The sequence below is a fragment of the Rutilus rutilus genome (genome assembly GCF_951802725.1).
Source record: "Rutilus rutilus genome assembly, chromosome: 25".
In the NCBI taxonomy this organism is placed as follows: domain Eukaryota; kingdom Metazoa; phylum Chordata; class Actinopteri; order Cypriniformes; family Leuciscidae; genus Rutilus; species Rutilus rutilus.
Genome location: NC_140229.1, coordinates 4,057,637 through 4,078,480, shown reverse-complemented (window position 1 = coordinate 4,078,480; position 20,844 = coordinate 4,057,637). Strand labels below are relative to the sequence as shown.

The following is a 20,844-nucleotide window of genomic DNA, read 5'->3' as shown; positions in this document are numbered from 1 at the left end:
ACCAAATTTCGATACCTAAGGGGTTAAAAACACTAGTTTACGCCGGTTACGCCCAGAGACGTGGCTCACATGTCTTCAATCCTGCTCCTGGAGGGCCACTGTCCTGCAGAGTTTAGTTCTAACCTGCTTCAGCACACCTGCCTTTGCACCCGCCAAGCGATCCTGAAGAGCTTGATGAGCCGATTCAGGTGTGTTTGATTAGGGTTGGAAATAAACTCTGCAGGACAGTGGCCCTCGTGTAAGCGTCCCAACCCCCATAGATGAAAAGATGTGAAAAAGATCAAAAGAGTGGCTACATTTCACCAGGCTCGATGCCAACAGTGCCTGATGCAGTATAATTTCTGCCAAGACCGGCAACATGACAGATCTGATGAAGCACTTGACAGTGCACGGTTATAAACTTAAGAGGAGAAAGTTAGTCCGTCTTCGACTACAAGAAGAACTGGAGCGCGTCACAAATGAACCGAAACTCAGCGAATAGGAAACTTGCCTCACAGACATGAGAAATAGGCATTTAGAAAGCTTGAAATGTCTACTTTTAAACAAACCAATTTGAATTGAAAACAAATTCTCTCTGATTATGTAATCCAAATGAAAGGTGCATTTCTCACTATAGGCGCGTGTGTTCACTATACTGTGGAGATTACGAGTCGGCATCGTCAACTTCATCTTTGCAGCCGACACTGACTCAGAAAACACTTAAACAATTAAAATGTCTCCTTGCTATTTTTATCTGACACATTCATAATCACTAGGCTACTTTTGCCAGTGCTTTGCGGCAAGCTTTATGTGTGCGCTTGAGCGCGAGGCATATATTCCACGTGCTAGTGGCCTATATGAGTCTTTGAGTCTGTAAAAAAAAGTCAACAAACTGAAAAAAATAAAACCAACGCTTTTTTTATTTTTTTATTTAGGTAATATGTAATAATCTTGTTAACACAGATTTCATAAAATTGGTATAGAAAAAAGTATCGTTCAGGAAACGGTATCGAAGTCAAGGTATCGGTATCGATATCGAAAAAATGTTGCGGCTGTTGTTGTTGTTTTTCGCATATACCTACCAACGCAACGTCATTGCCATAGAAGCCAATGCGGATATTCTGGAAACCGAAAGAGCGGCATGGGACACACAAATTGGATCTGAACAGTTGCGATACACAATGTGGACGGTCAATAATTTTAGATCAGATTCCAATCGGATACATAAATACTTTGGTCTTGACAGTGTGAACGTAGCCTTAGTAAAGTAACAGCACACCTAAACTGTTGGTGGAAACTTTGAATGACAAGGTCATTTTTGGTTTAATCTTCTCTGTATGGGAAGCACTGTTCGCTCCATAAAGCACAAGCCTGAAATATCCTGTTCATGTCCATATGAGACTCAGAATCAGGACGAAATCAAAGCCACGCTGGACCCAGCTGGTTTCTCTGGTGGAAGTGGGCTGAACATAAACCACTGAGCAAAACTAACATGTGCTTTTGGAGTCCACATGGGCTGTTTACATCCAATGACCCACTTTCACTCTTCATTTTTAAGTCCTTGTGCCCTAAAGAGCCATCAACAGAAGCTTCATTTCTGAAATCGCTTCCATTCTTCTTTTAACCTCCAAGGTAAATTTAGCGGGATAATATTACATCTCGATTTTGAGAATAGACTCAGGGGCTCGGTTGTGCAGTTTCATATTGGAGTACACACTTAAGTATAAAGGCTTTTTAAATGGTTCTTTGCAGCAAAGCATTGTGGGCTGTTCGGTGCTCTTGAGTTGTTCGTTTCTTTGGAGATAAAAATGAGCTGTTGATGTTTTATTCTAGGTTCTTCAGATCAGCGCTTTGGTTTCTGGGTTCTTTAAAGCACCAGAACATACTGTAGGCTTTGTGGTTTTCTAAAGAAGCATAATAATTATATATTTTTTATTTATTATACTTTAGACATTTTTATTTATATTATCTTTTATCTTTCCAACTTTAGCTGGAAAATATCTTTATTAAAGAACCGCTATAAAGCCAAAACAACCTGAAATTATACGTTTGTCTCTGTAAAGCTGCTTTGAAACAATCTAAATTTTTCAAAGCGCTATATAAATGAAATGAAGATGACTTGACTTGACTTTTGCACAAATTATAATATTTATTTACTTAATAAATAAATAAATAATTTTTATGATCTTTTACTTAAAACCATATTTTTTATTTTTGAGTCTTCTCATTGCATTATTTACATTCCATTCATTACAATGAGAGTCACAATATGTTGCGCGGTTTCTTATTTAAAATGGTTCTTATTGTGTAAATAGCATGTAAATACACAACCCTCATGTTGTGTTCAGGTCTTTTTTTACCCGGAGAGGATTTTCTTTTTCCTGAAAATGTTAGTTAATGTTATCGCATTGGACTAAAACTCATTGACTTGACTCACATAGAGTATAAGTACTTCCCAATTTTTTGGGGGGATAATTTGTCGAGACCCCCCCCCCCCCCCACACACACACACACACACACACACACACGTTCACAATAAAAAATTATCTCCCTACAAAAATATATCTTATAAATCTATTATTATGCTCTATGAGTTAGTTAGGACAGGTTTTGTATTTATTTTTGGAATTGATTTATCATATAGGCCTCATTGATCTGACCATTGTTTGTGGATAATTTTGTCAATATTCAATAAAATACAGGAAAAAAAAGTTTCTCACCAGTGTGCGTAATTGTTCAACCAGGTTTGTTTTGAACTGCTTTTATCTTGTATAAAATGGCACAAAGTCACGCTTGTATACGATCAAAAAGTTCTAAAAAGAAATACAAAACCTGTCCTAAATGAAAGAAAGCAAGTTGACAAAAAGATTGAATTCATTATTTGGCCATAATATAGCATAACAAGCGATTTATAGCCTAAGCAATTTTTAAAAGGCCAGACATTTTTGACTGGGAACATCAAAGGCGTTACAGGGTTTTCCACAGTGCAAGAGTTATACAATGTAATTATTTTTGGCTGTTTAAGGTTTTTTATATGCTCTTTGGTTCTTTGGAGGTTAAAACGGCCTTGAGGTTTCATAGGTTCTTCAGATCCATGTTATGGTTTCGTGGTTCTTTTAGCAAATGTTTTTCTAGAGAACTAAGAGAATTAAAAGCTCTTTTTTGAGATTTCTTGTGTTGCATCAGGCTGTAAAACGTGTTCAGATCCTTTATTTAACGGTGTATAAACTCTCGTATGGGGTTTGTTTTGTGCAAACTCTTTGTTTGCCTATTTGTAATAGTAATAGGCACAGAAATGTGACTGTTAGGACAGATGACAAATGGAGCGGTCAGTGAATTAGCGCAGAAGCAGTTTTTTCACATTAAGCCTGAGCTGTTCTTTCTGCCAAGGCAATTTTATTCCGGACCGAGTCACACCGGTGAGATCCTCGGCTCAGAATCCTCCTGCCAATCACGTCTAAACACTCAGTGTCTGCACTAAACATATCAGGAGGGTTTTCCTATCTGATCTCAGGTCAGAAAGACTGACATCCCCCGCTATGTTATCTTTATTTCCAGGTCGTTTATCATTGCCGAAAGCTGGTTTGGAGGCATTGAAGTGTTCAATTTAATCATGACTGTGTGGCTGCTTACGCTTGCCGGTGTGGTGCGCTTTATGATAACACCAAGTTGCCACCAGAGTGTCGCAGACTCTTATACATAATTGTATCTTGTCATTTATTGCAATAGAATCAATTAAAGAGCTGGAAGAAAGGAGATGCCAAGTGTGGGATCGAGTTTGGCTGGGTTTCAGCTCCGCTAGATGTTGGGAAGTAGGTCGTGTTGATGAATGGAAGCACGAGGGAAGAAGTTCAAATGTTTAAAGAGAGTGCAACATTGTGACACTTTTAAAACTTTGATCTGTTGAAACGACACACTTCTATGTTGTTAAACAGGTTTGATGGCTGTTTTGTTTGCTAGTTGGGTTCCATCAATAGTAACTATATGTGGAAATATGGTTTGTATCTCCCACAGTGAGGTCTTTGCCCCATCAGGAATTATCGTTTATCAATTCTGCTAGTTGTTTGTATGGAACGCAACGTAAACCCTCGGCACAAGATCAATTTGCTGTGAATATTCTCTGTATTTCCCCGCGAAGCACATTGTCCATTATGATTCATGGCAGCGCAGTGTCTCAAAGAGCCTGGACGTCGGCACGGGGCGAAGCCGAGAACAAATCACCGTCATACGTCTTCTTTACTGTCAGTTATGAAAATGTGTGAATAGAAAGTCAAGCGCTGAATGGGATTCTCATGGAGTCAAGGTTACACACACTAGTGGCAGTTGTGTTTTTTTTCTTGTTGAACTCTTGGCAGCCTCTCGTGCATTTGCATTTATTAATACGGACCGCAGTATTTAAGCACAAAATTGGCAGGAAATTACGGCGCAGCTGTCAGGGACTCAAGGCCGAGTATCTCTCAAGGCTTTAGCACCCAAACCAAAGCACATTCATCTCACACACCTGCCACGGCTGATCGGTGATACAGCCCGGAGAATTCATCATCCTGAGCGATATTTTGTCTACAGAATATACTGCACTTGATCAAATATTTCTTTAGCTGTCGCTGTGGAGCATGTTTGGAAAGAAATGTCATTTCTTTTCTGTGCACTTTAGCATTGAAGCCAAAACAGTTAAAAAGTGGATAGTTCACTCATAAATGTACATTTCTGTATTTTCTTTTTTTACTTGCCCTCCTGGTATTGATGTTTTATAAGAATCTCTTACAGCAGCAAAACAGGCACAAAAGAAAAGATATTAATTCTCAGAAAGATATTAATTATTCAGCAAGTACTCATAAAATTGATCAAAAGTGACAATAAAGACATTTATAATATTGCAAAAGATTTCTGTCTCAACTAAATGCTGTTCTTTTGAACTTTCTATTCATCAAAGAATCTGGAGAAATTGTATCACGGTTTCCACAAAAATATGAAGCAGCACAACATTGATATTAATCAGAAATGTTTCTTGAGCAGCAAATCATCATATGTGACCCTGGATCACAAAACCAGTCACATGTCGCACGGGTATATCTGTGGCAATAGCCAACAATACATTGTATGGGTCAAAATTATCACATTTTCTTTTATGCCAAAAGTCATTAGGATATTAAGTAAAGATCATGTTCCATGAAGATATTTTGTAAATTTCCTACCGTAAATATATAAAACATTTATTTTTGTGAGTGAATGCAGCACAATCGCCAACATAAATGAACAACTTTAAAGGAGATTTTCTCAATGTTTCGATTTTTTTGCACCCTCAGATTCCAGATGTTCAAATAGTTGTATCTCGGACAAATATTGTCCTATCCTAACACACCATACATCAATGGAAATATTATTTATTCAGCTTTCATATGATGTATAAATCTCAATTGCAAAAAAATGACCCGTGTGACTGATTTTGTGGTCCAGGGTCACATATTAGAATGATTTCTGAAGGATCATGTGACACTGAAGACTGGAGTAATGATGGAGTATTTTTTATGAAATAAATGCAGCCTTGGTGAGCATGACACTTTTATTATATATATATATATATATTTGGGTTCGATGCAAGTTCAATACAACAGGAAAAAGCAACAAATCCCCAATGCTAGGTTTCTTTTCATTTATTTTGAACAGACAGTAGGGTGAATTACAGTTTGTTCCAGCTAGCAACATTTAGTCCCCCTGAGGTACAGTAGTTGCTACGTCTCCTTTAGTGTATTAAGCACTAAGAAGTGAACAGAATGCTCTCTTGCATTGGCCATATTTTTTTAGGGCTGACAAAAAAAGTGATTTGGTCAGTTATTTGGTTATAGCATCTATTGTGTTATAAAAGTACAAAATAAATAGAATAATGAAAATTAAACTTGTGCAGGGATTAGTTTTTGCACTCCTGTAGTCTTTTTCTGCCTAGCTCCAGTGTTTGGCACATCTGGATGATGTCATCTGCCCACCCATTATAACAGCAGAAACATCCTAAAGGGGTGGTTGATTATGATTTCACTTTTCTAACTTTAGTTAGTGTGTAATGTTGCTGTTTGAGCATAAACAACATCTGCAAAGTTACGAAGCTCAACGTTCAAAGCAAAAGGAGATATTTGCTTTTAAAGAAATCACTTTTTAAGGACTACAACAAACGGCTGGTAGAGACTACACCACATTCCTCCCGGGTTAGTGACATCACCAACCCTAACATTTACATAAACCCTGTCCCCCGGGACACGATTTATTGATTATCAAGACAGAATATGCTAATCAATGACTAGAAGATAACTACACATAAGCTTCATAAATTCATCAACTAACCATTCAGAAATGTCCTGTTGCTTCTACATGTTGTCACTTCTTCTAGAGTCTCTCCATCATTGTCTGACTCCGGTTTGAACATAAAAGGCTAAAAGTGTTTGAAATTTTCAGTGCATGTCTGTGTGAGTGCAAGCTGTTGAAGCTCCGCCCTCTGCGCCGGGAGCAGCAGCTCATTTGCATTTAAAGGAACAGGCACGAAACGGTGCGTTTTTGCTCACCCTCAAAAAGTTACAAATTTAACATGATATATAAAAATATCTGTGAGGTATTTTGAGCTAAAACTTCACATACACACTCTGGGGACATCAGAGACTTATTTTACATCTTGTGAAAAGGGCATTTTATCACCCCTTTAAAATACATTTATGGTCATACAGAGACTGTAAGAGTAAGACATCATTCGACACTGTAATGGGTCTATTTTTGTTTGTCTAAATTCCCTCCTTACAGAAAAAGATAACAGCATGTGGGTTGGGAACGAGTAAATAATGAGTTTTCATTTTGGAGTGAACTCTTCCCTTAAATGTTTTCCATGTTTTATATCAGCAGCCTCAAACTCACTAATAGACTGTCACAGATGTGCCCTTGAAGGAGAACGGATAAAACACAGGAAAATAGACGTTGGGATGCTGCAGGAGCAGCGGCTGCTGTGTCACATTCTACACGCGTATTTCATTTCGCTCTTCAGTGCTTCCCCTGTGGCAGGTTATGAGCGCAGAGTGACCTGCTAGCAAACTAGGTCAAAGGCGAAGCGTGCACCATTTTCACCCATGAAGAAAGAAGCTAATCAGATATTTCTTAGCCTTGAGGCGTCAGAGCTCTCGAGTAGTCTCATGTCAGGCGTCTGGATGTGTGAGCAGAGGGAAAGCTGATTAGTTGTTGGTAATGGAAAGGAAAGGTTTTAGTGACACAGCTCGACCCAGCCTGGTATCACACACAGACTGAACCGTCTCGCAAATAGGCACTTTGTAAATTGTTTAACGGCCTGTGGTTGAAAGGCTCCATGATATCAAGAGTTGTGTGGCTTTCGCTCTCACACACACTTTAGAAATGTTCAGAATAGCATACTAGCTTAGTGTATTAGTCCTGCAGTATATAATGTGTACTGTCTACTGTCTGTATACAGAAAACCTTGATAGCCAACTACATTTGCCAAAATGCGAAGCATACAGCCAGTCCACACTGCGTGCAATACTGTATCCCACAATGCACTTGACTTGCCCCCCCCCCCCTCCATTTGTTTGCTGGTTTGTTTCATATAATTAAATAATAATAATTTGTTTGTTTTGTATTGTTTTTAGGTAAATCATTATTTATTTATTTATTTATTTAAATATATTTATATTATACTGTTTTTACATAAATATAAATAAATAATATTTCTTTGCATATAGGCAAAAATATTTATAAAAAAATATACAAGTAAATATATATATATATATATATATATATATATATATAATATTATTATTATTTTTAACATGTATAAGTAAATAATATTTATTTATTGAATTTATTTATTTTTATTATTTACATCAGTTGTGAAATATTCATTTTTATTTCCAGGATGATGCCTGGCACTTTTGTAGTGACATTTATCACTGTGTAATGCGCACTGTTTCAGTTCTTTTAAATAAAAATAGAATGCAGTGTGCAGTAAGTTAGGCTAGTGTTCCATTTTGAACACAGCCATGATCCCATATGCATGTGTGTGTGTTGTTTGTTTGCTTACAGCCACCAAAGTTTGCTAGATTTGATGGCGAGTCCCACTCAGACCCTGATCCTGCTGCGGAGACTCTTACTCATGTTTACTATGGTGCTGATGTCACTCGCTCAGATGAGTACTGTATATCACTGGCTTTCATGACAGCACCTCATTAGTAGTTAAAACATAGCAATTACAACATGCATGTCTAGAAAATGTATGTTTAATGTGATTTACTCTCTGAGGGTGTCCGACCATTAAGAAACTGAGCATTCATCATCTTACAAACCCCTGCAAGAATCAAACGGCTTGATTTGAGGAGTCGTTGCTCTTTAGTATGCAGATAAAACACCATGAGATGAAACAGACGTCCCTGGAGAACCAGAACATGATTGTGTAGAAGTGGGAGATTGGCTTGGGGTTTATATTTCACTTGCACTGCAGCTTTTAGAAACAACACATTTTAAAATACATGTTCTATTTAGAACCAGTCTGATGTCACTGGAGAATCTATGATGTTCAACAAAGAGCTTTTCATTCCCAAGGTGTTTGAAAAAAAGCTAAACATTTTTTAAAGATCCCAGAAACCAAAACATTGATCTGAAGAAGTTGTAATAATCAAACATCAAGAATGTAATAATCTTTTACTGGGACGCTTGAGCTAGTTGTCACACTTTTTAATCCAGTGAATACTTTCACGTTCTATATAGAGACAAACTTTAAAGTCTTGACTTTGTTTAACAAGTGTTGATCCCTCTCGTGGGGCATGTTTTCACCATATAAGAAGCAAGCTGTCACATTGGAAAGCGATCATAAGGATGTAGTGTAACGACGCCCAGTTCCAGGAATGCACTAATATTTTGTTGGTAGTACCAGTTTGCAACAATTATTAGTTAACACACTAAGTTGTTAACACTTCGGAAAAAAATTATAATCCGTCGTTACACTACATCCTTATACATTGCTTTCTGCCAGGACTTTTACGTGCTTTTCCCAAATCACGGAAGTGACGTCGACGTCCGTGTTAGCGGTAGCATGAGCCATCAGGCAAGTGTTATTTAAATAAACTCCTGGGGCCCTATTTTAACGATCTGAAACGCAAGTATCAAGCGCGAAACGCAAGTAACTTTGTGGGCGGATCTAAAATGGGTTGGTCTGAAGTAGCTTCATTATTCATAGGTGTGGTTTGGGCGTAACGTGAAATAAACCAATCAGAGCGACATCTCACATTCCCTTTAAGAGCAGGCGCGCTTGTTCCATGGCGGATTGCTATTATAAAGGCGGATTTGCCAGACGCACGCCAGGAGCGGTTCACAGCCGAGGAGACGGACGTTCTCGTCAGGGCCGTAAAACACAGAGAAGTGACATTGGGGATGGAGAAACACACCCAAATTAGCTTCGGTTAAACAGGCGTGTAATAATTTGGGTAAATGTGTAAGCTAGATTTATGCCTATTTTTTCACATCTTCATGGACACAACAATGATTCCCCTCGTGTGTAAATATTTTTCCTTGTAATATTGTATGGTTTTATAAAAATGAGAACTACTGCGTCTGTGTGTAGATAAGATAAGCAAAGTGTATGCGCGTTGTGCACACGCTACATTGATTATGGCCAAGCATGCGCCATTAAAATAGCATATGAATAACATGCGCAACGTGCCACTGACTTTAGACTAGGTTTTTCCTGGTCTGTGGCGGAATTGTTTTCTAAACCTGCAAAATAGCACCAGGGAACGTTTGCGCCGGAACACGCCTCCTCTTTTCGCTGAACCGCCCCCGGGAGCGCAAGTTCATTTCCTAACTCACCGACGTGCGTCTGTGGAGGGAAAAGTCCGCTGTGCGCGGGTGCAAAATAGGAATGATACATGCGTCGCTGTACAAAGTCAATTGCGCTGGGTGCAAGATAGGGCCCCTGATGTACTTACAAACTTTCCAATGCCTCGTTTTATGAGTACAGAACCTATTTGTACTACTGTAGAAGTTAGGTGCCATTCTGTGCATTATTAGTGGGGTAATTTACGAGATACATCCTTGGATCCGTTAGCGCCTGCACTAAGCCATTCGGCTGATATCTCTAAATAAGCTCTAACTTTAATAATGTTCGACCAGGGGAAAAAAAGCTTCTGGGGGGTGTTTGGCTCGAGGTCATGGTGCAAAGGACCCTAGGTTGATTTTACTCCGAACCATCCCTTTAAACATTACATTACATCAGGGTTCATGTAATCATTTTACATCAGATTACATGTATTCAGTTACTACCCAGCACTGACTGTAACACATCAAACAACTTGCTCTAATATACAAATGTAACAACTTACCCATCCTGAGAGTACAGTTCAGCCTTTCAGTACAGATTCGCCTTCATATACGCTGAACAAAATTATGAACACTTTTGTTTTTGCCCCCATTTTTCATGAGCTCAAAGATCTAAGACTTTTTCTTTGTACACAAAAGGCCTATTTCTCTCAAATATTGTTCACAAATCTGTCTAAACCTGTGTTAGTGAGCACTTCTCCTTTGCCGAGATGATCCATCCACCTCACAGGTGTGGCATATCAAGATGCTGATTAGACAGCATGATTATTGCACAGGTGTGCCTTAGGCTGGCCACAATAAAAGGCCACTCTAAAATGTGCAGTTTTAACCTGCATTCCTGTTCAGTGTAGTGAGAAAACAGGCATTTGTGTGATTGGACTTTTGTGACAACTAGCCCCGGTGTCCCCTACACAGCACAAAGAAAAGGGTTTGTAATCTTTTCTGAATCTGAAGTGCTGCACAGACCCACTGAAGGACTGTAAGGACTTTAACGCCAGTGATGCTCTCTGCAGCCATGCGGGTTTAAAAATAGCATGACATCAGTGAGCGGGAGATCCAGAGGAATATGACTTAATGCCACACGTTTGATCAAGAACGCTTTCAGAAGTCATGCCGTCTCAGGCGTCCGTATAAGCCCAGAACACAAACTACCACCCACAGATCAGGCCTGACTCCAGAGCTTATGATAATCTCAACTAGTGCTGAATTATGAATGCTGCAGAAAAAAAAAAGGAGTTTCAGGCCATTTCTTTTCAAGTCAGAAACGAATGGGGTTCGTATGCAATAGAACAGGAAATTTTCCACCTGCTGGACGATAAAACAGATTAAACTTCCGCTGATATCTGTGCAAGATGAATGCACACCTAGATGTATTGAGTTACAAACCAATTCTCTTCGTTAACTTCTACTGGCAGCGTCTATTGATATTTATTCGTTGCATAATTCATACGTGCTGCATCGCACAGGGAATTAAGCGAAAGAACAGATGGAAAATGTCTCGGTGAATCTTAAGTTTCTCCCCGTAATGATGTCAAAGCTGTTAGGATGCAGGGAAATATGTCACAGGAAAACAATGCATTCATATGGATAGAAGAATAAAAAGAGGAATGTGTCGTCTCATATGCATTTCGTTATGCATGTTTTGTTCCAAGCAAGGCTGCGCTTGTCTCGCTATTTATATATTATGCATGGCTTGCTTGACGCGTGTGCCCACCTTGTTAGATAATGTAGCTTTGAGTTAATCTGATGGCTGCTGATGTGTTTCTGATGTCTGGGCGTGCATTGTGCTTAGAAGATAGTCTGTCATCATGACATTTTTCCTTAATTGTTTTGCATTGTTAAACAGAATAATTCCCTGCGTTGTGGCCCGGCTGTCAGGTGTGTTTACCCGAGATAAAGGCTCGGATCAAAGCGAGATGTGCCGGGGCTGACGTGCTGACAGTATGTGGCTCCGGGAGTTTGCTCAGTACTTTCTTTGTAAGTTTGAATAAATAATGGGGGGCAGATTGGATGTAGCCACTCATCAGATAGCAGCATTAGTCACTGAGTCGCAGAGCTCTGGCAGCTTCAGACGCGCGGGGGTTTAGACGGATCCTTCGTCTTCACAGACAGTGACATACAGTTAACGCTGGATCTGCTCCTCTTACTGTCCAACACCTCGGGGCTTTTATATGAGATCTCCATAATGCCCTGTATCTCAAGAAAACAGCATGTGCTATTACTTTTTGGACATGGTACTGTGGTGGTAATACCATGGTATTTGTGAAGTACCTTGGTGCATGATATAAACATCTAGTATATAAGTATGGTAAACGCTCGGTACCATGGTGTGCTGTAAACTGGGACACACTTCACTGAATTTGTCTTTCATGAACTTGCAAAAAACGTTTGATCCGAAGCATTCCCCTTAAAGGTGAACTAAGTAACTTTTGTATCTTAACCGAACAGCTTCGGAGTCATTGGAATGGTTATATGACTGTTTTCGGGTTGAATGGTGGTCTTCTCGCACCCCTCGAGCGCCTGTGAGACGAAAAACCACCCTTGCAACTTTGCGTGATATCAGGTCTCGCGATGTAACAAACTGCTTTACGGCACTGCACACATATACTATCTAAACATTTATATGCTAGCCTTCTGTGTATTATACATACCTCAGTGGACATGGCTCCGTGCGTTCGCCGGGTTCTTTGAAAACAAATGCACATGACCAGCGGGAGAAGATGGGACGAGCCAACGAGTTTTGACGACAGTGTTGTCAAATATCTATTCCGAAGCTGTAGGGGGAGCTCTATAGAGAAACCCGCAAGCAAAAAGCGAGAAAACAGCGAAGAAATTGGCAAAGCTGCATAATGCAGCTTTAAATGCTTGAAATTAGTTGTTTAGACATATGAATTGTGCCAACATATGATTTCCTTTTTTTTGTTTCTAAATATTAATATTTATTTTATGTATTAGTATTGTTGTTGTTTTTGTTACATAGTATTATTCAACTGTTGTTTTTGTTTTATTGTTTTATTGATTTTTACATTTATTCGTCTGTTTAGTTTTAAATTTTGTTTTTGTTTTAAATAGTAATACTTTTATGTATTATTATTATTAGTAGTAATATTTATTTTATTTGTTGTTTTTATTTTCATTATTCTATATATATTTATATTCTATTTATTTTATGTATTATTTTATCATTTTTATATTATAATTGTAATTATTATTATATTTATCTATTTATCTATTTTTGATTTTATTATTTTATTTGCTTACATTTATATTTTTTTGTTTTAAATGTTAATATTTATTTTGTTTTATTTATTTATTTTATCATATTTGATATTCTATTTATTGTATTCATTATTATTGTTTTTATTTAAATTATTTGTTTACATGTATTTGTTGTTTTTTTATTTTCATTATTCTGTATTTATTCACATAATTTGATCATTTTTACTTCATTTAAAAAAAAAAATCAATACATATTTTATGCACTGTTATTATTTTTATTATTATTATTATTAATATTGTTTATGGATGTGTTGTAAAAAAACTGCCAACAAGTGGCCTCCTTCAATACCGTGCACAAAGCATCCCATGTTGCGCATGACATGAATGCTGAGAATGTATTAATCTGGTTTTATTTGCATTTAGAGTGCTGCTGATTGCATCAAGTGGCTTGTCAGAATCAATATGAAAAGATGGAGATGCCATCATTGAGGGAAGTCTCTGAAGAGCTCATCACTCGCTCTGTTTTGCCAATTATTGGACACAGAAACCTTTCTGAACACGTGCTATTGGCTGAAGCCATCTCCAGCCTGTCCAATCAATGCACATGAGCTGTATAGAGACACCTTGCTAATCGTTGTGTAGAACAATGAATGAATTGGCTCGCATGCACAGGGAAAACAGAGGCCGGTGCGAAAACAGATGCGCTCACACATGCACAATCTGTTTTATAAATGCACATTCACAACCCCTTGCTCACATTTTTAATTACAACATAAACATGTCAGCATGTTTAACCCATTTTAATTGCATAATCATATGCAGGTATGAATACAACCGGATATTCAATGAGAAAAAAAAGAGTTTTACCGGTAAGAAATTGTCTGAAAAGAATGTCTAACTTGCACTGGTGAGTTTGTCTTGATTTCATTTTAACTTCACTGTTCATGAATTGATCGTTTCCTTGTTTTCATCTCTCGAGTTCAACTCTTCTTCGACTGTGTGAGATGGTGTAATAGTCCCTCAGCAGCTGTTGCGAGAGAAACGAGGGGAGCGTTCGGTTGTCACTGCGTCCTCAGATAAGTCTGAATATGTTAAAGTGATATTAAACGTTATGAGGAGGTTTTATCACATCGCGGGCCGCGTGTATGATGAATTATCATCATTAGCGCTGCTCTCCTGGCGTCATTTAGACTTCGAGGTGTTTCTGGAACTGGGAAGCAAATTGTAAACCCAGAGCGGAGATTAGCGTGGCCTTCATATCTGTCAGGATGTTACGGGTTCCTATCAATCAAAAAGCGTCTCGCTGGCATCCTGCGTTCATTTCCTTCTCCATAATAAACTTCAAGAGGTTCTCGGGAACAAGTCGATTCATTTGAGAACATCCGTTTCAATTCAGTTTCATTGCTCAGTTGTTGCTCTTTCATAGTGCAGGTTTGTTTGTTTCATAGTTGGCGTGTCAGATGTTCCTCCTAAAGGTCCTTACAGAGAGATTAAACTGAAACGAGAAAATGGACATGCAGTGAGTATGTAGATGGAGAGCAGCTCAGATCGTTTGATGAGAGATGATTGAGTTTACTTTGAGATTTCTGACTTTTGATTGCAGATATTTTGGGAAACTCATGTGAGATGAATGAGTCTTTTCCCTCAGTATAAACATTTGAGAAGCTGCAAAATCTTGTTCTCTGTTTAGGGTGTGTTCACACTTGGCAGGTTTGGTTGGATTAAAATGAACTCTGGTGCGATTGCTCTGTTAGTGCAAAACAAAAGTGTGAACGCTGCCATCTGAACCCTGGTGGTCACCAAACTAGCGGAGCGAGACTCAGGAAAAGATGGGTCTCAATCCGCTTCCAAACGAACTCTGGTGCGGTTCGAATGAAATATAAACGCAACACCGACCAAAGACAGTAGGGGTGTAACGGTTCACAAAACAGTGTACGATACACTGGTGTCACGGTTCGGTACGTTTTCGATACAGCAAAAAGAAAGTAATGCCAGAGAAATTTCCTTGATTTAATTTTTTTTTATTAAAACTAACATCATAAAGTATGATCATTTTTTACTTTGAGCAATGATGGAGCTATACTTGACTCTTCTTAGGAGCATATAAAACAAAAACAGCTCCTTATAAAAAATGAAATGTAATAGGGGTGTAACGGTTCACAAAATTCACGGTTTGGTTCAATACGATACACTTGTGTCACGGTTCGGTACGTTTTCGATACAGTAAAAAGAAAGAAATGCCAGAGATTTAAAAAAAAAAAAATTATTTTATTAAAACTAACATAGTAAAGTATGATATTATTATTTTTTTACTTTGAGCAATGATGGAGCTATAATAGACTCTTCTTAGGATAATATAAAACAAAACAGCTCCTTGGAAAAAATGAAATGTAGCCTAATATTGTAGTAGTTATAAACAAAGGTAAATTTTAGTTCAGATTAACATTTGAGGGCAGCAATTGTATTCATATGTCAAAATAAAACCGACGTAAAGCATTATAGCCTACTATTCCTGCCAAACTTCCATGGTTGCAGTTAGTGTTACTACAGTAAATCCATGGTGAATGTTGCTGATCTGTGGACACTGGATAGTTCATTCATGGCACAATGTTTCTTCCTGGTTTCCACGTCAACGTTGTTTGATCCGTTAATAACGGAGAAATGTGAATGATTCTCACTAGATCTTGCAGCGATGTTATTACTTAAGTGGCGAATTCAAATGCTTTCTTTACTGGATCTCTTAGCGCTGTGTAGTAACAGTGTCGCATGATCACGATCGGCTCGCGCTGCACTGGTCCAAACTGATAAACGGTCCGTCAACCACACAATAACGAGTAGCTCAGTTTCGTTCTGCCCATTTGATGTTGGACAATGTTGTGGTCGCGCCGACGTCTCTTTCTTTATGAGCGCGCTTGCCACGCGCGACCCGCCTACATTTGAAATAACAAAATTTTGGCCGGCAGGAAAAATGGTCCAATGAACCGTTCGGTTTGAAAATGCGTACCGAAAACCGAACCGAAAGCCTCGTACCGAACGGTTCAATACGAATACGTGTACCGTTACACCCCTAAAATGTAATATTGTAGTATATTGTATTTTATTTCAGATTAACATTTGAGGGCAGCAATTTTATTCATAATGGCGAAATAAAACCTATTACTTAAATTACCTTTTAAAACTGTTTTTTTAATTTTTATTTACAATTCATTCATTCCATTTATTCATTATTTTATTTCCCCTCTTTTTTAATCTTCTTTTCTCCAGTTTTTGCATCAAGCGTACTTGGATAACAATGCACAATGTATTTTATGTAACTAAAATCGAACCATTGTCGATTGTAGCAGGAATATGACAAACTAATGTGCTAAAAAGTAAAATTGTACTGTACTTTATGAAATGTTGAGGTTAAAAAGAAAATATAACGATGTTTAAAAAGTGCTTTCATGTCAAAGAAGACATTCACACATACATTCACCAAGTATACAGTGTTACTGTAAGAAGGCTCTTCTGCTCACCAAGGCTGCATTTATTTGATCAAAAATACAGTAAAAACAGCCATATTGTGAAATATTATTACAATAACGGTTTTCCATGTGAATATATTGTAAAATGCAATTCATTCCTGTGATCAAAGCTGAATTTTCAGCATCATTACTCCAGTCTTCAGAGTCACATGATCCTGCCACACAATCTTCTCCGCAATCAGCGACCGCAGAATCTATTGATCGGCGGCTGGAACTGCCTCCTGTTCTGTTTTCCTCACTGAATACACCCAAAAGAAGAAAAGAATAACCGTTTGTGTGCAAGAAGAACGGGAAAAAAAAGACAAAATCACTACTGAGCCCAGAGCTTTCACTGTTTGAGAAACCGTCCGGCCTTGACGCAAACAGTGTGTGACTGAGACTCACTAGACAAACACACTATATAGAGCTTCAGAAGCTGATTATACAAACCAGGAGAAGAACAATTATGTTCCGATGTATATTATTCAGTACGCACTCTGGGAATAACTATTACCATAAAAGTAATAGGGAGTGTTATTGTATTCCAGTGGGAATGCAAACAAGACTACGGTTACGTGCGGTTTGTTATATAAGAATAATGTACAAAATATCCACACATACACACACACTTTCTCTTTAAATAAGTAAAGAAATATGGCTTTAACAGGCTCAGACTCTCACATATATATAAATAATGTGCTTTGAAAAAAAAAAGAAGCTTAGCTTTATATAAATTAGGTTGCCTGACCGAGTGTTTCATATGGGGGGAAAATGGGTCAGCTTTGTGTAAAGGACTTTTTTCTGTAGGTAAGAGCATTTTAAACAGTCTTAAATTTCTCATGAACTTGAATAATAACCGTAAAGCTGGATGGCCTTGGAAAAACATCTTCAAGTGCCCCAATTTCAGAGCGCTAATGTGAGGAGGTAAATTTGCAGTGTTTCTGGGAAATGTCAGCGAATGCGAGCGTCCTGATATTTACAAACGGTCTCGCCTGTCGCTAAAGTCAACATGAAATCAAAATTGACTCTATTTACTTATTTAATGCATGTGCCGGGTCTTGTTTTGACTGGTATATGTTATTGCATGTTATTTTAAAATAGACAAAATCTCTGAAACAACTTTCCTTTTCAGTCCCGTTTTACATGTCTGTCATATTGAGACTGATCTCACCATCCAACCCATTCCAGAAGTACTGCCTTTATTTCATTTTTCTTGTATAATATAATGTTTTACCCAGACGTAGCCTATATGACACATTATGGAAGTAAATGGGTTGCTTCATGTTTACTTTTAAACAAATGGTTTTAAGCATCAAGTATTACATAAAGCATTAAGTCATTTTATTTATTTATTTTTTTCCCATTTTTCATCTTCTTTTCCCAATTTTTTTTTTTTTTTTTTTTGTATCGCTTGGATAACTACAATTATTGTATAATGTATTTTTTATTAGTAAAATTGAAACTCAATGCAGCTGAATATGAAAAACTAATGTTCTGAAATTGTACTGTACTGTATGCAGTGTTGATGTAATGATGTTTACAAAGTGCTTTTACTGTACATCAAAGAAGACATTAATTTTGTAAAAGTGTCACACTCTCACTTGCTTTGGACTTCAGTTTGCGCCTCTTCCACTGTTGATTAGTTGTCATTTAGTTCAGGTGTGTGTTGTTAATTATCCTCATTTGCTTGTATATTTAAGTCCTCTGTCTAGTCGTTTGCTATCGGGTCTTGTCTGTGATTCAAGGTGATCTCTTTGTGTGGATTTATTAAACATGATCTTTGCCTTCATCATTTTGTTCTTCAACACAGTGTTATGACAAAAAAGATGTTTATACGTTTTTAAAAGAAGTCTCTTCTGCTGGCCAAGGCATTTATTTGATCAAAAATGCAGTAAAAATATTACAATTTAAAGTAACTGTTTTTTATGTGACTATATTATAATCTGTAATTTATTCCTGTGATCAAAGCTGAATTTTCAGCATCATTACTCCAGTCTTCAGTGTCACATGATCCTTCAGAAATCATTCTAATATGATGATTTGATGCTCAAGAAAACATTTATGATTATTATCATTGTTGAAAACAGTTGTGCTGCTTCATATTTTTTTGGAAACCATGATACATTTTTTTTTTTTTTTTTTAGTGATTCTTAGATGAATAGAAAGTTGTTGTTTTGAAAACAAGCATTTATTTGAAACCGATTATTTTGTAACAATATAAATGTCTTTACTGTCAGTTTAATGCATGGCCTACTTGCTGAAGAAAAGTATAAATGTCCTGATCCAGTAGTATATGTGAACTCTGTCTGTTGATGTGTGTCTGTAGAGAGCTGTGATTCTCCGCTGGTGTCCGGTCTGCCTCAGTCGGTCTTCACGAGTTCATCGGAGCTGTCGAGCAGTCATGGGCCAGGCTTCGCCAAACTCAACCGCAGAGATGGTAATTCAACACCTTTACTCGTTATTCACCGCTAAAGAGACACTTCTGCTTCTGCGTTTGCACCTTTGTGTGATGTGTGATGATTAAACTCGGTTTTGTGAAACTCGCCACCGTAGTGCGAGGCAGTTGTTGATGGTGTTGCTATGTGGCTGTTTGGGAGTTTTGATTGTTTTTTTTAACTTTTTTAACTAGCTGCGATGTGGTTGCTAAAGTATCCACCTTTTCCTCACTGTTAGAAAAATCTGTAGAAATTACAGTATTACTGGCAGCTACTTGCCAGTAACTTACTGTAGATTTAAATTGATGTTATTTACTGGCAACAATTTGTTCAAAATTAAATGAACATTAAACATTAACAAGTCTTTATCTTTACAGAATAAAACTAAAATAACAGCCTCATGCAAAGCATTCTGGGAACCAAAATCTGAAGGAAAAAAAAAACTGAAAAAGGTTGATGAAGATGTTGATCGCAAATGTTGATTTGCATTAGATTGTTATTTTATAATTTTATTCTGTAAAGACAAAGACTTGTTAATGTTTAATGTTCATTTAACTTTGAACAAACTGTTGCCAGTAAATAACATAAATTTAAATCTACAGTAAGTTACTGGCAAACAGCTGCATAACTACAGCAAATTTTTTACAGTGCTCCTTTTTCCTGATGACCCTACTGTACTTCCGGTTTTGGGGAACTTCCACTCAAAAAGACTCAAATGAATCATTTGAAATGATAAGGTTGAGCTACAGATAATCAGTTATCAATTTTCCTTCATGTTTTATTTTCAGACATCAGAAGAATAACATAACGCTTGCTATTTTAATGTGACGTGGCATCATAAGAATATCTGTGGCAAGAGCTTTCTTTTTTTTTGCATTCTTTTCCTCCTGATTATTTTCTTTGTATTCGACTGTAACAATCTGAAAGACAAACATATATTATACTGCGGATTTGTGGTCTGCTCTCCCGATTTCATTTACAATATATCCCATGAATAATTCACTGGATTGCACTGAGAATCTCTTTTTTTCTCTCCCGAAAACCTCACCTTCCAGGTTTGTTTTCACACGGATGCTTTAAAATGTAATCGTCTCCCCTTTTCACTTCTAATCCCTATGAACAGTGCGAATATTTACTAAATACAATGTGTTATCTGTCAAAATGACGGAAAGCACTTTGAAATATTACCACTTAATGCTAAAGTTAATGAACAACGTATGTTACATAATATAGACAAATATTACTCCAGTGATATTTAAAGCTTTTAGGGCCATTCGTGGTTTATTGAAGTACTTTGGTGATGCTTTTACACGGTTTAGTTTTCTTTTAATGTTTGATGGTTGAAGGGTGAGTTGATTAATGTCACTTCATTGTACAAAGTTTTTTTTGAAAAAGTGTTATTGCGTTCATTATTGCCTTTCACTGATTGTTTAGTTTTCCAGAAGTTACTCCCATAATTCACTCAAAGCTTCATGGGGCGTAGGAAAGAGGCGATAGAATTAAGATTGCTAGTTTCTGTTACACAGGTCCTGGTCTCAAGATGTGACTTGTTTATCAGCTTCAATTTAAATCTGTGGGATAAAAAAAATTCAATTAAGTTTTTAATTTTTTTTGCATTTATCTTCACTACACTTGCAGTGCATCTCATTGGCACTTTATATTCTAATTTATATGATCTGGATATCCAGTCATGTTTACAACGCCAGGCTGATCTAATGATCACTTCTGAGGAAAAACGAATTATTTGGTTTATCATGTAAGTGGCGTTGAAAGAGGCACTTAGTGAACTAGATATACATGATCACCCTAAAAAAAAAACCTGTACAAAAATGTATTTAAAATACATTTAT

General features: G+C 37.3%; 1 protein-coding gene across 1 annotated transcript in view; it reads left to right on the top strand.

Annotated features, from left to right (window-relative positions):
• Positions 1-20,844, top strand: part of cntnap3 (contactin associated protein family member 3) — a 125,470-nt gene that overhangs the window by 8,524 nt on the left and 96,102 nt on the right. The window contains exon 2 of the mRNA XM_084400122.1: positions 18,886-18,996. Coding sequence (XP_084256248.1) covers positions 18,886-18,996 — 111 coding nt within the window. The remainder of the gene's footprint in view (positions 1-18,885; positions 18,997-20,844) is intronic.